Below are 24559 nucleotides of genomic sequence, written 5' to 3'. Positions count from 1 at the left end.
TGTCTGCTCTGACCACTGGTTGTTTGAGTCATGGGATTCCGCAGCCGGTGGTGCACCATTTTTAATATAATATATTTTTTTGTACATATAAAATGTACTATATCAAGAATAAGATAAATAAATGAATACGGCGTTTAAACTTAATATTACAACATAAAGGTAACTTTTATACAATGGACGTAGGTTATAAAAATAAGTACAACCAAAGGAAATTATCTAATATTCATACAAACATAATATTTTTAATATACTAATCCGTGTAGTAATTTTAATGACTCGGAACAAAGACGATTTTGTACATAATACACATTTTGTACGTGCGCAACGAACCAAACTTCATCATCATCAGCTCGCTATACGTCCCCACCGAGGAGTTCGGAGCCTACCTTAAGTTAAGGGTGATTAGGCCATAGTCAACCACGCTGGCCAAGTGCGGGTTGGTTGACTTCACACATATCTTTGAATTTATTCTCAGATATGTGCAGGTTGCATCACGATGTTTTAATTCACCGCAAGAACGTCGGATAAATGTACATATGTAAATCGGAAATCGAAAAACACATTGGTACATGGCGGGATTCGAACCCAGGACCTGCAGGTTGCAAGTCAAGTGCTTGACCACTGAGCCACCGACGCTCATTTTACTGCGTTACAAAAATACATTTAACAAAAAACTGCCCACATACGACTAGTAAAAGTTATATCCGTATAAACTAGATCATATCAACCATTTTGAGTTAGTCTCGGTGATTCATTATATTTATTCCATTATCATTACCAAATATGATGACAAAAATACGAAACTTTATTTAACATTATTTTCTTTTATATCACACAAATCTTATTTCATTCATCTAAAAAAAAAAGTTTTGTAAAATAAAAAGTATTGAAAACACATGGAACACACATATTGGAATGAAGTAGTCAAACCAGAATTAAAGTATTTGTAAACATACTGTAGTGAGCTGATGATGATTACATAGAAGTTACAATATTAGTTACCACATTCCTCCGAAACGGCTTAATCGATTTTTATGAAATTTTATATCCGTTTTATAATCGCACACGGTCGGAGTCACTGGCGACAGTTAGTTTGAGATAAAAATAATAACATAATTCTCACTAATAAAGACGCAAACGGAAAATAAACAAACTTTTGCCCATTGAAATATAAGAACTCTTAACTAATGAGCAATTCAAAGCCAAAAAAATCTATTTTAAACTAGATAAATCATACTGGATGTGTCGAAACTTCCTTCAGATTTATTACGGCAAATTAGAAGTGGCGACTTCCGTGTACCGAACTGGCCGCACCGTCAGCCGGGAAAAAGAAAGACCGATGAAAAATAACAGCGGCTTCCCGCCACAGCGACGCCCATAAAACTGTTTTCTTTGGAGGAAACTAACGCTTTGGAATTTCTTTAAATCTAATTCGAACTATAACGTTCCTCGCCACATTTGTTTTATTATATACAAGTATTTTAGTATATTTTCTTACGTAACAAAATCCTGTTCAAGTACAAAGAGATGTGTAAAATAAAAACTAAAAATACGGATGCCACTAGAACGGGCGATGATGACACGATGTCCTGACATAACGACGTTTCACTCCATTGAAAAGGAAACGTTCCGTTTCCTTAAATACAGCAGCATTAACTTTAATATATTTTTTAATTTTATGGAAAATACCAAGTCATAGATCATTACTGCTAAGTATGATCCTTTGTTTTTTTATAGCTTCAATTTTAGTTTTACGAAAAAATACAACATACAGTATGTATTATTAGCACCGATAAGAAAATGACATCTTAAAGCAGTCTTTCCCAAAGTGGGCGATAACGCCCCCTTGTGGGCGCTGCAGGTCTCAAGTTGCGGGTTATAGTAAAAGTTTCGTTTAAATTTCTCCGTTAATATAAATATAGGTCACAATAATTAATTAATTTAATTTGAAGTTATAGTGGTTTTTAAATATGTGAAAATATGGGGGCGTTAAAAAAACATTTATTGTCAAAGTGGGCAGTAGACAAAATAAGTTTGGGAACCACTGTCTTAAAGGAATAAATAACAATTCAATTAACCATAACAAACATTGATACAGTAGTGAAAACAGAGCAGTTTCTTTCGATTTCTTTCTTCGTAACTTTCGAGATACTTTTGTCTTCCATTACACTATATACAGCGCAATGAAAGTGTTAATTCGAATAAACACTATTAACCATATGAAACAATTGGGTGATAGCAATGCCGTAAACAATAATGATATTTATCACATTCGATATAAGTCGCAAATTCCGGAAGCATTTCAACTGTAACACAAAACACAAATTAAAACAGAATATGACACTGTTAATTTCATTCAAAAGAAAGTATTGTATACAAGATCATTGAATTCACATTTCTTATCAGTAATTGATCTCGTAGTTTCTTTTTGTGACTACACAATGTTCGTGTAATTATTTAGAGACGGCGAAAGTTGCTAAGGGATTGTTTTGTTTTCTTTACAACAAATCTAATATACATTATATGCACGTGTCAAGAGTACCAATATGTGTATAAGCTTACACTAGACGTCGCGCAGAATTAAAAAAAAAACTTAGTAGCCTATGTGTTCAGAGTACGTTCTATATCTATGCCAAATTTCAGCAAGATTCGTGCAGTCGTTCTGGAGATGTCTTGAAACAAACATCCATCCAAACATTATTATTTATAATATTAGTAAGAAGTAAGATGTGTAAAAGATGCATTCAAAGTGCAACGTCATTTGCTATTAGCCACTTCTATAAAATTAAACATTTCAGGGCTATATTAAGATGCCAATTCTACAGGTCAAATATTTTAATTCTATTTTAAAAATGAACAAAAACCATGTTCTATTCTTATTAACCGTAAAGGCAGATGCAGAATATTTTAAATTCAAGAAGTAACCTATTGACTTAGTCTTTTGGTATGTGGTCTTTAAATGTCTTGAAATATTATTGTAAAAACTTTCTAGACATCACATGTCGCAGATGCGTTCTAGCAAATATGCGAATTACGCTGCAGCTCTTAATTAATGTTGGCATATGTCATTTTATGACCGTTATTTTATACGTGTACGTTATAAAAAATTGCTGCACATAAAGATGGTTGCTGGATTTTATTCTGACTCAAGTTAATTTTTTACCAAAATTCTGACATTAAAAATTGTTTTTTCATAAAAAAAATTAACAAACTATACTTAGACATTGCCCAAAGCTAGAAATTATATAGCAATATTAAGTTCGAAAGGCCAAGATTGTGTACGTTGCCGGATGAGATGGCTCAGTAAATCTCGGTATCAGCCGCACACATCTGTGTCATGTCATGTTCATGGGCACCGCAATTTGAAATCAGATGTACCAAATATATTTACAGTCAGACAAGGGTTTTATGTTTATTAGATAAATACAAATATTCTATTTCATCAGCGCACTGTCTTTTTACGATGAAAATTTGGAGCAAAGCCTGGATCTATTGTACAACTAAAAACAGAATATTACGTAAAATGACACAAAATTTGCAACACTATCAAACAACAAACCAAACAGTGTATGTAATTATTACAATAACTGCTTATAAGCTTAGTATTTACTCAAGCAATTCACAAATCGATGTAAAATGTACTTTCTGGTCTTCAATTACAAATGAAACGGTTTCCCCCTAATCGAGCCGCTTCATCGGGCACCAATAAGACTGGCCACAACGAGAAAACGTTTATCCCTTAAACGTTCGAGATTTCATTGATATCGACATTTTACTGCAAAACCACACATTTCTCGTGATTCCAGATTGCTTTCCCAAACGGCTAGAATTCAACAGACGAATAAATATAATCAGTAACTTTGAAGCCACCCAAAACTTTGATTTATCAAATCACACTCGGAGTTTAGTTTTACAATAAAAGACTTCCTTAGTGCAAACATTAAACAATGATAAGCATCACATGAACTGACTTTAAATAGTTTAGTACGTAAAAATGCAGCCTCACACTAGTTTACGGATTTATATTCCATTTTACGGCACATTCGAGATGTGATGCGGTGATTAATTTATCCGACGCCTCCACACACGGCTATTATGTCTATTTAACTGCTGCTAACTAACACCTCGAATACAAGTTTCGACGTCTAAGAACAGACATGAAAATTGTATTGTAAACACCAAAGTGTGTCGACTTGTAATGTATTGGAAAGCGCTCTTACTCGAGGCCAGAACACTATTGAATGGTGCTGCAGTGTAGAACATGCTGTTAAGTGTCGTAATGTGGTGAAGCAAAGCTATTTTAACGTCAATTATAAAATGGTGAATGAATAATCAGATTTAAGAACGGTCAACGGTCGAGATAGCCTTGTTAGGTTATGTTAGGTTAGGCAGCATTTTAATAATCCACTTTTCTTCTAAATAAGTTTCAAAACCTTAAAAGATACTTAAAACGATAATCATAAATTTGCATAGCAAAGCAAATGGGCAATGCCTAAGCAAAAGGTAACTCTCGTAGGTGGCGTGAAAGTGAAAATAAGAAAGGACCAGTTTGGTATCTTGAGACGATAGGATCAGGACAATCTCAATGGCTCACGTGAAATATTGCCACAGTACGATATGATCATGAATCAATTGATAACGTAATAAAATGGATTTTCTCAGCAGAAGCATTACAGATAGACGAAATAAACACGTCTGCCCGCTTCATTTTAATAGCATTATAGCAAAAAATACGTGTAGCGTGGTCAGGTCAGCACAGCCGAATACACAAATTTTAAAAACATTACCCAAATTTATATCGTAGTGCCCATTAACAGATTTTAACAAAATGAAGTTAAATATCTACTTTTATTTGTATAAATTTCCTGACAACGCTTATCGCAGTATCCACAGTTCATTTTCTCCAGTGAAATTCAGTTTGATGCATTAATCTTAATTTAAGTCTGTTCAGTTATAACATCGATACTCTATTTAAATAATTAAATTTAGTAATTCCTTTCGATTCGAATCGATTAAATCAAAGACAACTGATTTTTTTAACAAAGTTCCGGTCATGTACTCAGAATAACGATATACTCTCAGCTTTTATTCGCTTCAAGGAATGTAACTTATCCACCAGTTCATTACACGAGCGCGATCGCATTGCACGACTGATTGCTTTATTATGCATATGATTTATCTAAATCATACCTATTTGCAATTCCATTGCAATACACCGACATTAGGTGCGCGCCGAGCAAGTGGACTTCGATTTATATTGAGGTCTGTCTTTATTTTAAAACAATGTCTACTACATTATTTCCTTTCTGTACACTATTTACGCAATCCAGAGCTAACTATTTTAATACTATATTGCTTCCTTTAGTTACTTCTTGACTGACAGCTATCAAACTAGAGTATTAAATGTCAAATATAATGATCAAACTAATTTCTCAACTTGTAAAAACATTACCAATTGTCAGTCAGACAAAAAGAGCTTCAACGATGTGTACTTAAAATCTAAAAATTGAGATTTCTACTCAATCAAATCGTTAACCTCACGCCACAAAACTGACATATAAAAATTAACAAGTCATGCTCTCTCTAAAGCTTTACTACGATATCGACGTAACACTTAAACAAATTAAAGAGAGAGCCTGCGTATAACGTAACGGTCATCGCAAGAGAGTCATCGTCTGCTTGCAATGCGACAGTTATAGTCGTTCACCACCTACGTACATTCATGTCATAATTTGCTTCCAGTTTGTTATGGACTTTGCTACGTAATATCATAACAATAGCTTCCTTTTAAACACTGTCATACACCGAGTCATTTAATAATTACCTGCAGTCCCTAGCACTAATCTACACTAAAGGATTGCTTGAGTATATACGCCCGTCTCTGAGTGTGCGCCATGTCTATTAACATCGTCAATATTTATTAAATTCAGTTATAAGATTAAAGTCTGTACACATATGCTTCATTTTCATTTACACACTAATTTAAGAACCAATATTTTTACGATCCTATGAAAGTTTGCCTCATGATTTTGTTCATATATATTTCTATGTTGATAACAATGATCCATTGCACTCTGTTTAAAATGTCAAAGAATCAAAACCAATGTTACGAAGGCTCCAAAACTACTACTTTGGTATGTAACAATGTGGTTTTGTAACAATAACTATATCAGTATCTTGAGAGCTATGACATAATCGGGCGCCTACGAATTAACCTCGAGGACCATTCATATTCAATAAGTGTCGTATCGTGTTTAAAGAACCAGTAAGTGCTCTTTGTGAACACAATTGCTTCTTAGACTCTTAAGTTATTAATTATCTGCAAACTACAACAACAAATAAACTATTTTTTTTTACACTTGAGTCTATTTGTATTGTAATTTCCTTCAAAAGAAACTATACTTTTGTGACGTTAAAGACCTAGAACAAGGGATCATAAAACTTATGGTACAATGAAAAATAACTAAGCACTTGTCTAGCAAAAGATGGACGGATTGAGTGAAACGTGACATGATGTAGTGACGCCTAGAGTGTCGAATGATAGATTGTTCTGAAGGAAAAGAACAAGGAAGATGGCGTTATCAAAAGTGAGACAAAATTACATTCTCACATCAAAGAGTGGTTCCAATTAAACAAAGAGCTCGTCTCCATTTCACGAGACGTCAGCTTTCACGTCGTTAAATGGGAGAACGTATTAGAATTAAATATATGTCTAATCTATATTCGTCTTTACTCAAAGCTCTTGGAATTTAGTCTTAATTTGGAACTTGTCGGGTTCATTGAACTGTCTCGGTATAGGAACGCAAGGCCATGGGTATTGTCCTCTAGTCGTGGTGTATGCTTAAGTTCGTGAATTACTCGAACGATTTACGATTACGTAAATGCCAATTCAATATTGTTATCACGCTATGAGGAATTTGCGAACAGGTTTTACAATATTTTATCAAATTACATACATTTGAGTTGTCAGGGGATAGGAATACTAAATGGAAAATTAAAGGTAGAAGTAATATCTTGACATTTTTTAACAAAAAATTGTCATTGATTTTAATATTATAAAAAAAATCTGTCATAAATTAGGTTTCCTTTGCCAGACTTTATGCGTGAATCTCTGAGCTTTTAAATGAAATTAAAAAAAAATATTTCTTCTTACGATCATCGTCCTAATCCTAGGCTTCTATTTCAACTGTTATTTATAACTATCTACACTAAATTGATAGACCAAAAAGCGTAATCATTAAAAAAGTACAATCGTCATTACGATATGAAAGCGGATTGTCTAAAGTAATATCGGTACGGGTCAAGCCGCGAAGCGTAAAATGACTTTGATCGCTCCTAAGACTTTTGTACGCACTCGTCCGTAAACACGATAATAATATACTAATTATCCTTGACGTTCCATTACTTTTACATTGTAGGGAATTAAAGCATCACATTTATAATATAAGAATGTCTATCATTGTGAACTTCTATGGAATTTTATGGAGTACACAGCGCGCAACATTACTTTTAACTTTTGTTCGATGAATCCTATATACGACGATATTAGAATAATTTTAAATTCTATATTTCAATAAATTCCTTACCTAAATTAACTGGAAAAAAACTTCATTTGACATCTTTAGCTACCTGAAAATTGAAATAACAATTAGACACATTTTTATTAGTATTCACAAGATGAAGTTTTTTTTACTTCTCAAATTGTGTGGCGTCTAGAAAATCAATAATTTTTACTCGTGAAAAATGTTCTACCATTACATCTGTAGGCATGTTCTGATGCATTAAGTTTAAAAGAGGTTAAGTACAATGCAGTGTAATTTGAAATTGTTATTAAAATAAGTGCATCACTACTTTATCGGGGCAATAACTTTGATTTACATTCCCATCTATTTTTCCTACTCCATGTAAGACGGCCGGAGCGAATCTGGCTGTTTGCCAACTTCTCGTATATTTCTGGACAGCCTTTTAGATGTGTTTTTTAATTTGTGTTCTGAGTACTAGATGGTATACAGTTCTAAATCATATCACTGCTATTAAAATATCAGGCAATTTTGACATTCCTTCAATTGTTTTACACAAGGCGTTTAGATGGATGGATGTTTGTTACAAAGTAACTCTAGAAAATCTCAATGGATCTTGATGAAATTAGACATGAATGTAGAAGAACACATAGGCTACTAATTATGTTTTTTATAGTATAGACAAACTTAACGTGTATCCCTGGGAACCACACTTATTACAGTGCATGCAACGGTAGAGATTTCGTAACCGTTGACATTTTAACGGTGCTCCGACTCAAAGGCAGTGGCATTATCTTGAGTTTCCACTCTCAAATACCTAAACAAAAACATATTGCTAACCCTTTCATTCTCTTATCAAAAACTGAGATAAGAATATGTTTTGGTATAGGTTTCTAAACAGTGGAAATCGTATTCACTCAATAAAATTGCCAACGATTGTACTACAGTCAATATCTTAAACAGCATATTGTTTCTTTGTTACAATATAAATGTATAATATCTAAACGGCCAATAATCGTATAATTTTATAAATATCATAACATAACAGTCGTCAATCGAGTTTGATATTTCCGGTCTATCAGTATGAAACGGTAACATAATCTTTGACCATTTTTATTATATAAATATCCTATTAGCTTAATTTATTAAGTTAAAGTTAAGCTTAACCTTTATTGTGGCAAGATTTCTTTTTTGAAGAAAAGCAAAAAACAAAGTCAAAAATTATTTAATAGTGGTCGTATATTTTTAATACTATACAAAATGAACATAAGGGTTAACGTATTTATTGATGCAAATACACATTTATAAAGATTAAAAAATAAAAGCAAGATATAGTTAATAAAAGCACAATTTCAGATAATCTCTGAACAACTGGGTACACGGCGCGTAACAAATTGACCGATAGCCTACGGTTGGTTAATTCAGATTGTGGCATTTGTATGCATCTACATAGGAGGCTACGTGATGCCATACATACCAAACTATCGGGCTGAGAATAATCATTTTACTGATTGCAATAAGAATTTTATTTACTAGCTGTCGCCCGCAACTCAGTGAACGCAGAATTAAAAAAATACTTAATGAATAGCCTATGTGTTCGTGCAGACTATGTTCTACATCTATGCCAAATTTCATTAAGATCCGTTGAGCAGTTCCCCAAATACCTTGTAACAAACTTCCATCAATCTATCTTAACATTCGCATTTATCGTATTCATCATCATCATCAGCTCACTATACGTCCCCACCGAGGAGCTCGGAGCCTAAGTTGAAGGTGATTAGGCCATAGTCAATCACGCTGGCCAAGTGCTTTATTGACTTCACACCTATCTTTGAATTTACTCTCAGATATTTGCAGGTTGCATCGCGATGTTTTCTTTCACCGTAAGAACGTCGGATAAATGTACATATGTAAATCGAAAATCGAAAAACACATTGGTACATGGCGGGATTCGAACCCAGGACCAGCAGATTGCAAGTCAACTGCTTGACCCCTGAGCCACCGACGCTCTATTTATCGTATTAGTAAGAAATAAAATGTAAAGTGCATAGAAACCTATTAATGCATACCCTGTTATGGATAAAAAATTAAAGTGGTTCTCAATCCGTCTTTAAAATACACAAATACATCGAAAATTTGCACTGACTTACATTCTACTTTTTCCAAGGCCTGTTTGTATATAAAACAAATCAAGATGTAATAATTGCAGTTAATTTCAATTAAATAATAAAATTAAAAATGATAAAATCGTGGGAAAAGTGTAACGGTTATATGTAATTAAACTAATTTGAAATTAATGTCATCCGTAACATTCTCACTACTTTAAACAGCCAACTCTCAACTTAACGAATTAGAGAACAATAACAAACGCAGTTATAACTTTAATTAACGTCATATCATTTTATTTATATAATGCACTATAATATTTTCAAATATACACAAAGCAAATACAAGACAATGAAATTTTTTAAACTATGTATTAGACAAGTTTCAATGATGTTACAAATTTTTATAAATAACAAAATTCAAGAAATTACATTTTTGATGAACTGCTTACCGTAGATTTTTGAGACCAAAATCTCCGTATCGGAATTTAAAATAAACTTAATTAGTAGCTTATGTGTTCTTCCAGGCTGTCTAAATTGATCCATAAATGATGATCCATGATCCATAAAGTTGGATTCTGGAGATACATTATAACAAAAATCCATCCATCCAACCATCTAAACTTTCGCATTTATAATATTAGTAAAATATCGTCATCCGTGTCATTATCTTTAACAAAACAGAGTTAACAATATATTTTAAGCACCGATTTTAGTCTCAGAAACCCACAGTTTAACATCTATGTTGTATCGCCAATAGACAATATCCGACTTGCAGTTTCGATTCAATATTCATTTTTAAACAAAAGAATTTCCAAACCTATAATATTTATTACCATAAAGAAATATAACGGACAAAATACTACAGAAGTTACTTCAAAGAAATGCATAAACTATGAGATTTCTATCAAGATTTTACGATACAACCGCATCTTAACCCGAGGTCAGATGTTTCATAAATTAACACAAGTTGCCAATGTCTCTAGTCTTTACAATAATGAGACCCATAAAGGTGAACCGCTGTATCCTAGAAACCCAAATGCTATTGCGAGATTAGAAAGTCATTTCTTTACAACATTGCTGGAAAATGTAAAACGCTTTCAAATCAATATGCATCAAATGTTACACACGCACAAATTTATCTTATCACCTTTATATTCAAAGTACAAAAGAGACTAAGTTTTCGTCTCAACAGAATTCTTTACAAATAATTGCTACGTTTTCGTATTTTTAGTCGTAGCCGTTTTTATCCTCGAACCTTATTTAACAGTTTACTAAGTTTTTTATTTTTATGCTAGTAAATTCTTATTAAAAAACATACGTGATTTTACTTACGATTTGAATAAAAACTGCTAATTATTGTATCAAAAGAAATAAACGTATTTAATTGGATGTCCTGTCTTTTTTAAAACCAGTTATAAAACTTTTGTAGTTATATTTCTTATGAGAAGTTAAAAGCGTTAACTTTTATGTGGTTAAATTATGTAAGCTTTGTGGTTTTGTGTAAATAACCACATGCATTTGCTGCAACAGTTGAGATTTCTTTCTCAATGTATATATATGCTTCCTTATGTTCAAGTTTCAAATGATATAATCAAAGATATTCAAATAATATATACCATTTACCTTTAAATATTTTTTTTAATATTAGCAGATTTTTTTAGTAAATTTACTAATAATTCTTTTACTATTCCAACTAAGCTCTAAGCTTATGCTACGATATGGTTTACGACAATAGTCGAATGGCGGGATTCGAACTCCCGACCTCGTGATCCGAAATCCGTACCCTTAACCATTAGGCTATTGACGCTTTATTTCACGACACGCACATAAATTATTGGTTAAATCCATAACCACTATTGCCAAATATTTATTTAAATATTCACATAGGTACACGTGACCCTATTTACAATGTTGCTTCAACGATTGTTTGACATAACAAGAGTGGGTCAACTTCAAACAAAAATTTCAGAAACGTAACATCTGGACAAATGTAGGTTAAAAAGAGTTTTCCGAAAATGATAAAAGAAAAGTGTACATGTATTTTATCGTTCCTCTATTCCATGAATTAACTGTTAAGTTCTTATAACTAACAAGTCCAAATATCTAGTAAGCAATCATATTTGGGGTACAACAACGACCCTTTGAGATCGGAACCCCGATAACCGCCCACTGACTCATTGCATTAAGGTAATTTTTGTAACAAGGTGCGGTAAACGAATGGAAACAAAATGAAAGTGCATTCTAGTAGAATTGAGATGAAGGGTCGTAACCCCTCTTGACTTATATTTTGTCCTCCACAAGGCTACAGCATATTACAATGAAATCTTGAATCAATAATTTTTACATCATTCACGGATTTCTACTACAGAAATATTCATACTAAGGCAAACTTCTTTTTTAATTGTCTATTTCTGGAATATGACCATTTTTGGTTGAATTTTTAAAAACTTACTTTCTCCGCTTTATTTTGTCTACAAGCAATAATTATGTGGTCACGTATTAAATACTTAAAAGTCTATCTTCGTATCGAAGGCCAAGGGGAGATGCAAGTTTTTCTATGGGGTCTGCTTCGGATCCATGGCGGTCAGAAAAAAAAGAATAAACGCATGAAATTCTTCTAGGCGCATTACGCACGTAATTATTTTTTTATCCCATCGCCGCACGATTCCGAGGAGGGCCGGGAACCGAGGCGAGTTTTACTTTTCTTATTTCATATCCATCATAATGACATTTAATGATTGCCAACGCCGTCCACCAAATAAAAATTTCTCGTAGCATCCACATCTATGGATACACAAAAAATATATAATGCTTGTCATTATAATAATCCCATTTTTTTTGTTTAAAAACTAGTTTATTATATTTTCAACTGGTAATAGCTATAGTTTTATGAGTAAACTTACATCTTACTAATATTATAAATACGAATGTTTAGATGGATGTTTGTTTAAATGTATCTCCAGAACAGCTGAACCGATCTAAATGAAATTTGGTATACATATAGAACATAGTCTGGAAGAACACATAGACTAATACAGTTTTTTTTTTAATTCACGCAGACAGAGTCACGGTCGACCGCTAGTTAGGTATAAAATATCGCTTGTCAGATACATATCTCGTTAAAATCAGTATTTACGTGCGGAGCATTAAAATATAATTGCTAAGATAACTTTACGGTTAAATTTCACCATGGTTAAATACTAATTACAAACAAGTTGACTTACGATAAGTAAACAATAGCTATAGTTTAGATCTAGAAAGCCTCACATATCAAATACAATTTCTATTGGCCATTACAAGGGGCAACAGGTCTAACTGGTGATATATTGACTTTTGTTTTAGTTCGCACAAACACAACTCGCAAACCACTTTCGCTGAACCGCCCTGATACTACGCTAGGTTTGATTTAATTAACACAATGCCGTAGGTAACTTGTAATTATCTGTAGCAAGTAATTAATCTCTACAACATTCATTTAGATCTATATATTTATTTTTATTTATTTCATGTAACAGTAGGTAACACATATTGGAAAAATATTACAATCGGTTATTAGAAAAAATATTACGTCGGTAAATATACGACGTGTGCACGTACCCAGTGTCGCACGCACTATCGGGCAGTCAGGCTTGTCGCTAAGGCCTCTTAGTATGGTGTTGGGGCTATCCCGCACTCTGCGTAAAAGCGAAGCTATCCGTTTGCGCAGCACGGCGTTAAAGCCGTCAGTGTGCGCTTGCGCAAACACATATTATAACATTATGTCTAGATACTTCAAATGATAATTTCTGTTATAAGTAATACCAAGAAACGATTCGATTTTTCTTAATCCTTATGTTCATTTTGTATACCATACATACAACTCTATAAAAATATACGATCACTATAAAATCATTTTTAGCTTAGTTTTATTAAACTTTTTTTTATTTATTTATTTAACAATACAATTTTGAATACAAATAAACATATATTTAGCGCTAAATTAACTTCTTTGGTTTGTTACAAGCGTTAAGGTCTTCCGGACAAAACAAAAATATTTTTGCTTTTGCGTATTTTTGTTTTTCTAGATTGCTAAAAGAAATCTTGCCATAATAAGATTTAATTCATTCTTAACTAATTTTTTATTCATCTTCTAAAAGCCTATAGTAAAGGATAAAATGTATCTGTTGCGTATTTTCCATACGAGAATCACTTGAATATTAAAAAACAGTTCAATATAAGATTTTTTATCTTCCTCGCGAAAAACGCGAGTACTAACTAGATAATATTCTTTAATTATTTCGCTAAACATACATAATTGAGACTTAATATTATTCAATACCGGCAACAGCATAACCAAACATCAACAGTAAAGCAAACGGATAAGACGAATTTACAAACATGTGTCCGAAACATAAACAAACCGCTAATGATCAACAAGTTTAGAATTAAATCCGACAAACTGTTTACAAACTCGATGCCACTACACACCTACCTACTATCGTAACGTAATTACCTTGAATGAGTAAATACGTTTTAAAAGAAATTCCTGATATATTCCAACAATTAAGTCGATGACAATGAATATGTATGAAGTCAACCAACCTGCAACACGCAAGCGTGGACTTAGACAGTCACTCGTAATTTAGAGTAGGCTCAGAGCCTCACAGTGGGGACGTATAGTGAGCTGATGACAATAAGAGAAGACCTAACGAGAGAAACATTCAAAAGACGAATAACTAATGACATCAAGCCCTCAAATGTACTTTAAGACATTATTAGTTAGAATCATTTGGCGCAAATGAATGCTTTCGTTACCAAGTCAGAATAATTAGTGGGCGACATAAACGTTGGCATTTTTAATAAGGCTAGTGTTGCGCCGGTACACCTGCACAGTGTCGGTTTTTTTTCCTAACAGTACTAATATAGTACGTAAATTAATCAAAACAGTACAATTTAAATATCGAAAATGAAAGTTTCGAAAGTAATACAATTGCTCACATTTTAGCAATGCAAACAGCTAGAAGTCTTGAATCTCTATCAGCTTACGTGATAAGAGCCACCCGCGTCGACTTGCTCCTATAAAGGAACCGTTTAGAAAGCCGGAAAATCGTGAACATAGATTCTGTCCTCCTAACGAACGTAAATAAAGCCTACATATACATATTCCTTTGATAAAATGATTCCTCTATTTTGTTCTATTATTAATTGGATCGGAAAATTGATTATAAACGTGCACTAATGCAGAAAATCGATATTCTGTTATTAAGGCGCATTGTATTGCTTACAGCATTTTAATTTTATAAAAGTTTTTTTTTTAAATTCATAGCATTATCTGACAATTTAAAAGGTTCATCTTCATATGGGTATGTTAATTATAAAACGTTTTAATATATTCTTTGTTCCCCACATTTCAATCATTTAAATAATAAAAAAAACTAGTCACTCTAATTTTATCTATCTATACTAATATTATAAGACAAACAAACTCTTCCTTGTTTAAACGCGCTAATCACAGGAACTACTGGTCTGATTTGAAAAATTCTTTTTTTGATAGTCCATTTATAGAGGAAGGCTTTAGGTTATATAACATCACGCTGTGACCAATACTTTTTTTTAATTCCGCGCGGACAGAGTCGCGGGCGATAGCTAATATCATCTATTTAATAAAATAGTTAATGAATAAATCTATGGTTAATCTGTATAACATAAAGATTATAAACTTTAACTTTTTCCTCATTCATGTCTACATCGACTAAAGAAAGACATCAAGGTTTTCCTATTAAATAATCCCGTAATAAAAGAGACAAAATATAATCCGAAACCCTATCAAAGCTACGAACCCTCGCATAGAAAGCAAATTCCCCCTAGCGAAGTGGATTGATATTATGTGGCATAAGCATGCGACGCAGAAATAAAGCATGGGCTAGCTACAGCTAATTGTAATACGTTGCTGAAAATATCTATATCCATAGATGTAGACATTTTCAGAAACTGAGATACAGTATGTCCCTAAATTGCAGCGTCCCAAATCATAGAGTAATAAAATCAACAGTCGTTGAATTCAGTAAAGACAAGTTACCAATCATACACTATCTGCTATTTTGTGGAAGGTTTACAGCAATTTTTAGGGTTTCGTTGCTGGAAAAAAAAACTGAACCATTAAAGGATTACTTTGTTGTCCGTCCGTCTGTCTATCAAAACCCTTTTTCTCCGGAACGCGTCGAGGTATCAAGCTGGAATTTATTGTTACACATCTTTCGCTGGCAAAAAAAAACATTATAACTAATAAATTATTTTTTTTATTTTCTATGGGCTAAAGCCATTGCTAAGGAAACTAGACGTCTTCAAATTGTAAAACACGCAACATTATAAGTTCGCCTACATTGAATCTGCAATTAATGTGTGCCCTTGGGTCTCAAGTTCATTACATCACGTGGGTTCCGCCCTCTATATTCACAGACCGAAATGTTACGCTAGTTTTGAGTATTATGTTTGTTATCTTATGCAAATAAATTGATCTTCCTAATATTGTAAATGCAAAAGTTTAGAAGACATCTATGGGTGAATGTTTCTTAGAAGGTCCCGAGCGGCTTAACCGATCTTCAATGATTAAGAACATAATTTGAAGGAACACAGAGGCTACTAATTAAGTTTTTTTCAAACGACAGAAGTCAATCTAATATTTTATAACTTCCAAACCAATTTCTGCTAAAATATCGGGTTAAAGAACACAACCAGGTGTGCTATAGTTAGTTTATTTATTTTAATATCTGTGCGTATAAATTTCGTCATATTTGAACGTTTATTATTGAGACGTGTCTATATCGCAATAGCTCTTTGATCAAGCAACGACTGTACCACGCAATAATTGCAATATAAATTTTTAAATTAAAAACTCAAGGCAATTAAAGTCTTCATTGTTTTAGCATAGCACGCAATATTCAAAACCATATTGCATCTTTAACACGTATTTGTTAAGTTCAATAAACATTTATAAGGTAAAAATATTATTGATTTAACTATATATTATAAATGCGAAAGTTTAGATGTATGGATATTTCTTTAAAGCTATCTCCAGAACAGATCTCGATTAAATTTGACATAGATATTTGAACATAATCTGTAAGAACAAACACTAATTAAGATATTTTTAATACCGCGCGGACGGAGTCGGGATCGATAGCTAGTATGTTTCGCTACATATTTAAAAAAATAAAAAAAACCCTTTCAAAGGTCTTGAATATGGTAATCATAGAAACTTTTTAAATAAAATATTTTATCACAGGCGACCTGAAAACGTGTAAACGTAAAATTTACATCATAAGTTTTTTTTATAACTTGGCAGTAAAACTGGCATGGTTATCTACGTCTATAAAAGAAAGAAAAAAAAAGTATATCGTTTTAAATTTAGCTACATAACATGAAAGTTAGATATAGGAATATAAGATAGCGACAACATAATTTATACGATGCAATAAAGATGCCTTTTAATATAACGAATGCATTTTGTTGAACGTAACTTACTTCCTTGTGAGTATAACACATAAGACATAAATACAAGGAATGGAATTTTATGGACTTTTTATTTACAACATTAAACTTCCTAGGTAGGTAAATGAAACGAACACCGTATAGAATCCAATCCAGTAACAATAACGAAGTAACAGCACGAGCCGAGGCTCCTGAGGGCCTCGAGTCTTGTTGCTCTTAAACGAGGTTTAGGCTAAACGCTATCTGCGCTCGGCCACCTCAAGCCCGGTGAAGCTGTTAATGTAAATGCATATAGAAAATGTAAGAAAATCTTTCTAAATAATTTATAGCACAAAAATACTTTTATTTATTAATTTTTTTAGACTAATCAGGAGAATCTTCACTCCAGGTAAACCTTAGAGTCGGTTATTCTATTTTCGAACATTTTTTTTTTTAATTCCGCACGGACGAAGAAATAGACCAATATTGAAGCATAATGAAGTTACTAGTTAAAATAGATATCTCTAAAGAGTATAATTCAAGTATTTAGTAGTTTGTAAACATATTTACAATGTACAAAAATTTGTAGACAAAATCCTTTCCTTCCTCGTGATTAAGAGGACCGGAAACTATTTAACTTACAAGCAATAACTAGAGCGCTTACTTACGATATATCATACTTACTTTTTAAATCTTATCTATTTTAAGAGGTGCTTACTAACCCTCTATTTTGATATAATTGATGTAACTAAAACCTTATAAATAGGAATGCGGATGGGTGTTACTATTTTAGTTAACTGAGGAAGTAATGATATTAATATTTAATCATCCGTTAACGAGGTGAATGAAACATGAATGATTTTAGTTAAGCGCCGGAAAATATTTGTTCTATTAATGTCAGAATATTAAACGATGTTATTTTTGAAAGGATAAAATTAAATACGTTTTTTAAACTATTGTTCAGTTGAATCTAAAAAATGTAACGACTTAACTTTTTACTAATTATGTTAATGCCAATATTTTATCGTTAACCAAAAACTCTTATATGGAAAACTTCTTGTAAACTCTTTTTATTCTATTTGGATGACATCTTCAAAGATACTTGAAGACAGACGTGAAGTGGAAGCAATTCCGCGTTTCGTCTGATGAGTGTGCGTCCCGGAGGCCTAATTTAGTCCTCTTTCCCTTCCTACCCTTTTTCTTATAAGGAAAGGATGGGATGTGGAAGTGGACTTTCCGGATAAGAGGATGCATGGAAATGTTTTCTTTCTGTGCATCCTCTCCTCCGTCGATTAAAGGTAGGCAACGCATATGCGATTGCGTATGTCTATGGGCAACGGTCACTTCGCCATTTCAGCGATTTCGGGTGGCCGATTGCTCGTTTGCCACCTTATGATATAAAAAAAAATACTTCTAAAAGAAGATATCTGAACGTAAGAAAAGAACATCTTATTCACGCATAATAAATGAACTACCTAGATAATAAACCATCAATCTCCCGAATCACATAATTAATAATCTAATATATAGATTAGAATATGTAATTTATGAAATATAATATCTTGATATTATCAATGACTAGTTGTCGCCCGCGACTCCTTCCGCGTGAATATATAAATAAAAAACTTAATTAGTGTAGCCCACCCATCCATCCATCTATCCACATAACATCTATCTAAACATTCGCAAAAAAAGAATAGTATCCTATATCCGTCTCCTGGCTCTAAGCTACCTCTTCACCAATTTTCAGCCATATCGGTAAAGCCGTTCTTGAGTTATAAATAATGTAACTAACACGACTTTCTTTTCATATATAGAGAGATATGACATTTTTTTTAAATCCCTATAACACTTTCATTAATTTTAATCGACGTGTAAACCAATCTCACTTTAAAATCTAAGTTATTTTATCTCTCCTAAGATAACAACGGAACACAAGCCGCTATCGTAATCTGTTTGAGGAGACTTGATGGATTGAACGGGTTTACCAAAAAGTTGCGTTCACTAATAAATTTTGACGGAAATTACATCGCAGAATTACACATACTGAAAACAATGTTGTAAGAAAGTCATAAATTTTGATATGATGCTAATATTTTTTGACTAATAAAACAAAAGGCATACGGAATTGATAACAAGAAATATAAAACAGTTATGATTTCCCACAAACTGCTCTTTAATTCGATTATGAGTAACTATCTAGCTTTTGCCCGCGACTCCGGCGGCGCGAAATTTGAAAAAAAACTTTAATTATATTTGTTCCTTCAACAGCCTATGTTCTACATCTAAGTCAATTTTCAGCGAGATTCATGCAGCCGTACTAGAGATCGCTTCAAACATCCATCGATTCCAAACATTCGCATTTATAATATTAGTAAGAAAACAAGATTTAATTTACGTCAATCCTTTAAATCTTGGTTTTAAATTATTCTACTGATAAAATATTAATCGTACAAAAACATAAGTCATAGTTTGTTGTCGTAATATGAAAAAAGAAATTTTTGTTAAGTTCTACCATTAACTTAATTGCATTAACTTCAAGCTAGTGTCGAGAAACGGCAAGTAGATTATCGTACGTCGACCTACAGGATCCACTTTGTAACGGAACTAAGAAAGTTTGATAAACTATGCATACATACACTTCCTGTCATTTTTAAACCTACATAAAATGTTGTCTGTAACTTTTACAACATAACCAAAACATAATAGATACAGGATGTACCTAAAAACACTTCAATCATTTTTCTTATTATCAAGAGATGATATATTTGAAAAATACCATGGTTCTGTGTAAACTTATATAAAAACGGCTAAACACCTACCCTGATGAAAGGCTCCGGATGGGCTCGAAACTAGTCAGTGCATCATGCACAGACAAATATATGTGAGTGTTTAGCCGTTTTTATATAAGTTTATTATGATGTCTCACGAAAGTTTGAATAATTTAATAATTCTGATTATTTAAAGTTATTTTAAATTTCTTCAAAAATCTCTTCGTATTTGTCAGACGAGATATTTTCTTGTTCTCTGGCCATTTTAGTGATAATGGAATCACTTTACTATTTTAGTGATATCAGGTGTTTAGTTGCTTGTTTGACACCTTACACATAATATAATCCACTATGAATCCTGGGTCTTTGAATCATCGCTGTGAAACATTTTTATTACTTTTTATAATATTATGGATAATTAAAAATAGTGAAAAATATTATCTCCCTGCCTTCATCCCTACAGAGAGGTAACACAGCGTGTGCTTGTATCACATATTATGTATATTTCCTCTAGGTATTGCACCTTGGTATGTATTTCATGAGGCTGATTTGCTTTATCAATCTAATTGGAATTTGAATAAAATACCCAGTACCATTGGTTTACATTTTTATATAATGTAATGCGCAATTTTTTATAATTTTTACCAATGTATTGTGCAACAAAACAATAACAAATAAAAGTTGCTAATTTTATCATTCTTTTGTTTGAATGTATAATTTAAAATACAAACACTTTTATAAGTAAATTTATTATTTAATGGTTTCAATTAAGCCGTTACTTTTAAGATATATAGTGACATGGAGGAAACTTAATTTGTATTTTTTATGGGATTCAAATTGCATGATAAATATGCTACCCTTTGCATTGTAATGTTTATTTACTTAGATCTAACTTAATTACAACTTAAGTAATATAATAAAAAGTAACGGGTTTTTTAACATGATGCATACAACATGGTCATGAGTTGAACAATGTGTGATAGTTTGAAAAAAAAAAATAACTTATAGAATAATATCAGGAACTCAAACAGCTTGAGTATGGTAAGAATTATGATACATACATTATTTTAGTAAAAACCATGAAAGTTTAAAGTTAGGCAACATTTTGACTAACTTAGGATTAATTAAGTCAAAATTTAATTCATGATTGCAAAGACTGAATGACAAAACTTTTACATATAATGAAGATTATTTGAAGTTTTGATATCAAAATCAATTAAACTTATTTAATTTTGTATACTTAATGCATGTAAAAGTTATCATAAACAATGTAGGTATTGACTCATAAATATGAGTTGTAGTGACGTGAATCGATAAATCAAGGTTAGCAAAATGCAAGTGCAGTTTCATGACACAAAGACAAATACCTCGTTTTTTTAACAATCCCACAAAAAAATATCGAATAAAGTTAATATATTAAAATATTTATGCTTATAAATTAGTCATGTCTAGGTTGTATTTTTAATAAATGCAGTACTTACCCGGCGATAGTAACAATTCACTAAATAACACAATAATGTTCTCAACACCAAACACTACACACAATTAATTATCTAACTTAATTTATAAAACACAATAATTTACTGACCCATAAAGAAAAGTGCATTACACTGCACTAAGCTTTACTCACACACTGCAGGCTGCAGTTAATGCACGCACGATCACAAACAAAATGCATAATTATAATCACTCCCTTTACATGGCTCGAATTATAAGAAAATTATACTAATTTGAATTGTTTCCGATTCCTGATTAGAATTATTGGTTTAATTTACAAAAACATGTAACTTTTCTTTTGGTTAACATTAAGTAAAGCAAAGCAATATTTTTGTCTGCGAAATCAATTCTTCTTTAAGCAATACCGCCATCTATTGGCAGAACTTAGCTTGTTTGCTGTTTTACTTGACACTTCACTTGTTTTGTAATCTGCACTTTTAAGATTCCGTTACAAGCAATTTTAGCTAGTTGAAGGCTATAAAAATTTTTGTTATGCTCGAAAATTTAATTTTAGTCGATAAAAACAAGTTTCTGTATCCAAGCTCACCCATATTAGGCAAACATTCTGCATTTGTATGTAAATTAAAAAAAACTGAAAAACAATTTGTTAAATGTTTGTTTGTCTGCAAGTCCGCGTTTATTCCGAGACTTGATAACCGATCTGATAAAAGTGGACGTATCATAGAATACTTTTTTTCACAATCCACTCTGAGGAAGTCGCTAGCAACACTAGTTTCATATAGACAGGAGTAGAAATAATTATTACATCTATTATAAGCTATATATTTAATACAATCATTTTATTATGCAAGCTGAGTCTTGGGTGTGGTGACTGGGCGTTTCTTGAACATCTTTTTACGTGAAAGTTTAAGTTGATTTAATTGATTATGAACTTCACCCCATATTTCGTTTTGATCCTCTGCTGGTATTGTTTTTCTGTAAATATAAATTATTATGATATTATTTTTTATAATACATTTATTATTTCTATACATATTACTTATATTATAAATGCAAATGTTTGGATGAATGGACATTTGATTGAAGGTATCTCCGCTGCATGAATCTAGCTAAAATTTGGCATAGATGTCCGGAAGAACACATAGGCTACTAATTATGTTTTTTGTAATTTCGTACAGATGGGGTCGCGTGCAACAACTAGTATAGATAATTATATTGTCAAGTTGTCATCAATTACCTGTATTGTTTCATCAAATCATATTTTTCCCAAGGTGTCTTCCTTAGCTCTCTTCTGACTCTTTCATTCTCTTTGAGATGTTCTTCAATATTAGCAACTCCTTTAAGTTCTTGCCTCTCCCATCTCTCAAGCCATGGTTTTGGCTTTAATTTTACCTAAAATGTATAAAAAAATATTTGAATAATTTTTGTGAATGTAAATAAATTTCAATTACAAAATAGTTCTTTTTTCTATTAGATTATTTGTAAAACTGAAGACTATTTTAGTTAAGAAATATAGGTTTTTCTATTAGAACATGACATAATCTATATTAATAAAGAATTGTTTGTTTGCATTGGCTTCGAAATTACTGAAACAAATTAAAAAAATTTTTCACTGTTGAGAAGCTAGACTATCCCTGGGTGACAGGCTATATTTGTTTAAATTCTGTGAGGCCGAAGTTGTGGGCAACTGCTAGTATAGTTTTAACATAATATAACTTATACCTGAACAGGATTGACAGGCACTGGAGTACCTTCCGGAAGTATTTCTGGATCCATATCAAATGAGAATGTGCTGTACTCGGGCAATGCATCTCTCAAGTAAAACAGTTTGTCATCCAGACGTTTTTCAAGACGAATTATTTGTATTGATTGTATTGTAGGATCATAGAGGTCATATCGAATCTGTGAATATAAAAAAAGTATTTGTGAAAAAAACATAATGTTTAAATATCAAAAAAAGTTAATCAATATCACAGGGGACCGAGGAGCTGGAAGCAACCTCGGACAAAGAATTAGTATAGCTATTCATAGGGGGAACACTGCCAGTATCTTCAGAACCTTGTCTAAAGGGACTCCTTTTAATAATATATTTTAGTTAATAAGTTGTTTATAATATTTTAGACTCATTTTATTCATATTAGTAATTTAATAGACAATAAAAAAGAATGCCAGCTTCAGACTGTTGTTTCATATTTAATGTTTGGTACACATTGCCCAAAGATTGGTTTCCCTTTCCATCTCTATCCAATAACCTCAAATGTTAACCAAAGTGTCTCCTAGCTTTTAGAATTTATAATAATTTACATAAAGAATATAACTTACTTCAACACCTTGATGATCCACAACATTCCGTAATGTAAACTCAGCTCTCAGACCGCAACCTTTTCTTTCAATGCATATACCAACAAACCTGTTGGTTTTACCTTGAGCATGAGGATCTGATATTACAACAGCTAGAATAGATCCTGTAAACAAGTAAGTTGGCAAAGATTACAGATTTTAATTTGGCACATTTCTGGAACACTTCTCACATCTCTTCTACATTCTTACACATACTTATGCGCAATTTTCAGCTACACTAAATTTATTGTTACATACCAACATAAAATTCAGGTATATCAATTTGACTTCTCCTTTTTAACATGTCTGCTCTTTCCATTTTTTCACGTAATGTATTTCTCCATTTAGGATTTGGATCAGGCAAGAATTCCGGGTATACATGTCGATATTCCAAAGCTGGATTTTGGAAACGAATTCTACGCCCCGTCGACCTTTTTGCAACATCCTGGGCAACATCTTCATTCGTTTCAGGTAATGATGATAAACTCCGAAATTCTAAAAACAATTAAAACATGTTATAAACATAAATAATAACCAAGAATATAAGACTTTGCTGTTGATATAACCTCTTGGTACGATGCATCTTGCGGTTGCCAAAACACTGAATGTAGATTTACGTATAGCTAATGCCATGCTTGTTATTGCAATTGTTCAATTAATAATTTTTTTTATTGTATTCACTTATCTAAGTAAGGATTCTACTTTATATTTATATAAGAAACATTTGCATCCTTATCCCTTTATTTATTGACAGATGACAAGACGCTGACAACTGACATTTGACATAAAGATGCACTTTGGCCGTGGAAAAAAAAATTAAAGCCGAAAAAAAGAGTAAAATAATCTAAACTAATTTAAATTCACTTTAATACGTAGTGTTTACATTACATTTAAAATACAACTTCAAGAATTC

The 24559-nt window shown here is 32.2% G+C and overlaps 2 protein-coding genes across 2 annotated transcripts in view; both read right to left on the bottom strand.

Annotated features, from left to right (window-relative positions):
• The window catches only part of klar (klarsicht), a 209026-nt gene extending 187309 nt beyond the window's left edge, over positions 1-21717 (bottom strand). Inside the window, exon 1 of the mRNA XM_013310588.1 lies at positions 21330-21717. The gene's annotated coding sequence lies outside the window, so the exon portion shown is untranslated. The remainder of the gene's footprint in view (positions 1-21329) is intronic.
• A 395-nt stretch (positions 21718-22112) lies between these two features.
• mRpL19 (mitochondrial ribosomal protein L19) lies at positions 22113-24408 on the bottom strand. Its single transcript, XM_013310448.1, has 6 exons — positions 24213-24408; positions 23905-24141; positions 23629-23771; positions 23029-23208; positions 22544-22698; positions 22113-22281 (listed from the first exon to the last, which is right to left on the bottom strand). The coding sequence occupies exons 1-6, from the start codon at positions 24277-24279 to the stop codon at positions 22149-22151; spliced, it is 915 nt and encodes a 304-aa protein (XP_013165902.1). The 5' UTR covers positions 24280-24408; the 3' UTR covers positions 22113-22148.
• Between the last annotated feature and the right edge of the window lie 151 nt (positions 24409-24559).

Source organism: Papilio xuthus, unplaced genomic scaffold, assembly GCF_000836235.2.
Source record: "Papilio xuthus unplaced genomic scaffold, Pxut_1.1 DF827714.1, whole genome shotgun sequence".
NCBI lineage: Eukaryota > Metazoa > Arthropoda > Insecta > Lepidoptera > Papilionidae > Papilio > Papilio xuthus.
This window is presented reverse-complemented; position numbering and strand designations above follow the sequence as displayed.

Excerpts from the sequence above, each read along its gene's own strand:
- mRpL19 (XM_013310448.1), bottom strand. The coding sequence starts at position 24,279 with ATGGCATTAGCTATACGTAAATCTACATTCAGTGTTTTGGCAACCGCA. Across the intron at positions 24,142-24,212 it reads AAGATGCATCGTACCAAGAG|AATTTCGGAGTTTATCATCA; the intron begins GTTATATCAACA and ends AATTGTTTTTAG. Across the intron at positions 23,209-23,628 it reads TGGATCATCAAGGTGTTGAA|ATTCGATATGACCTCTATGA; the intron begins GTAAGTTATATT and ends TTATATTCACAG.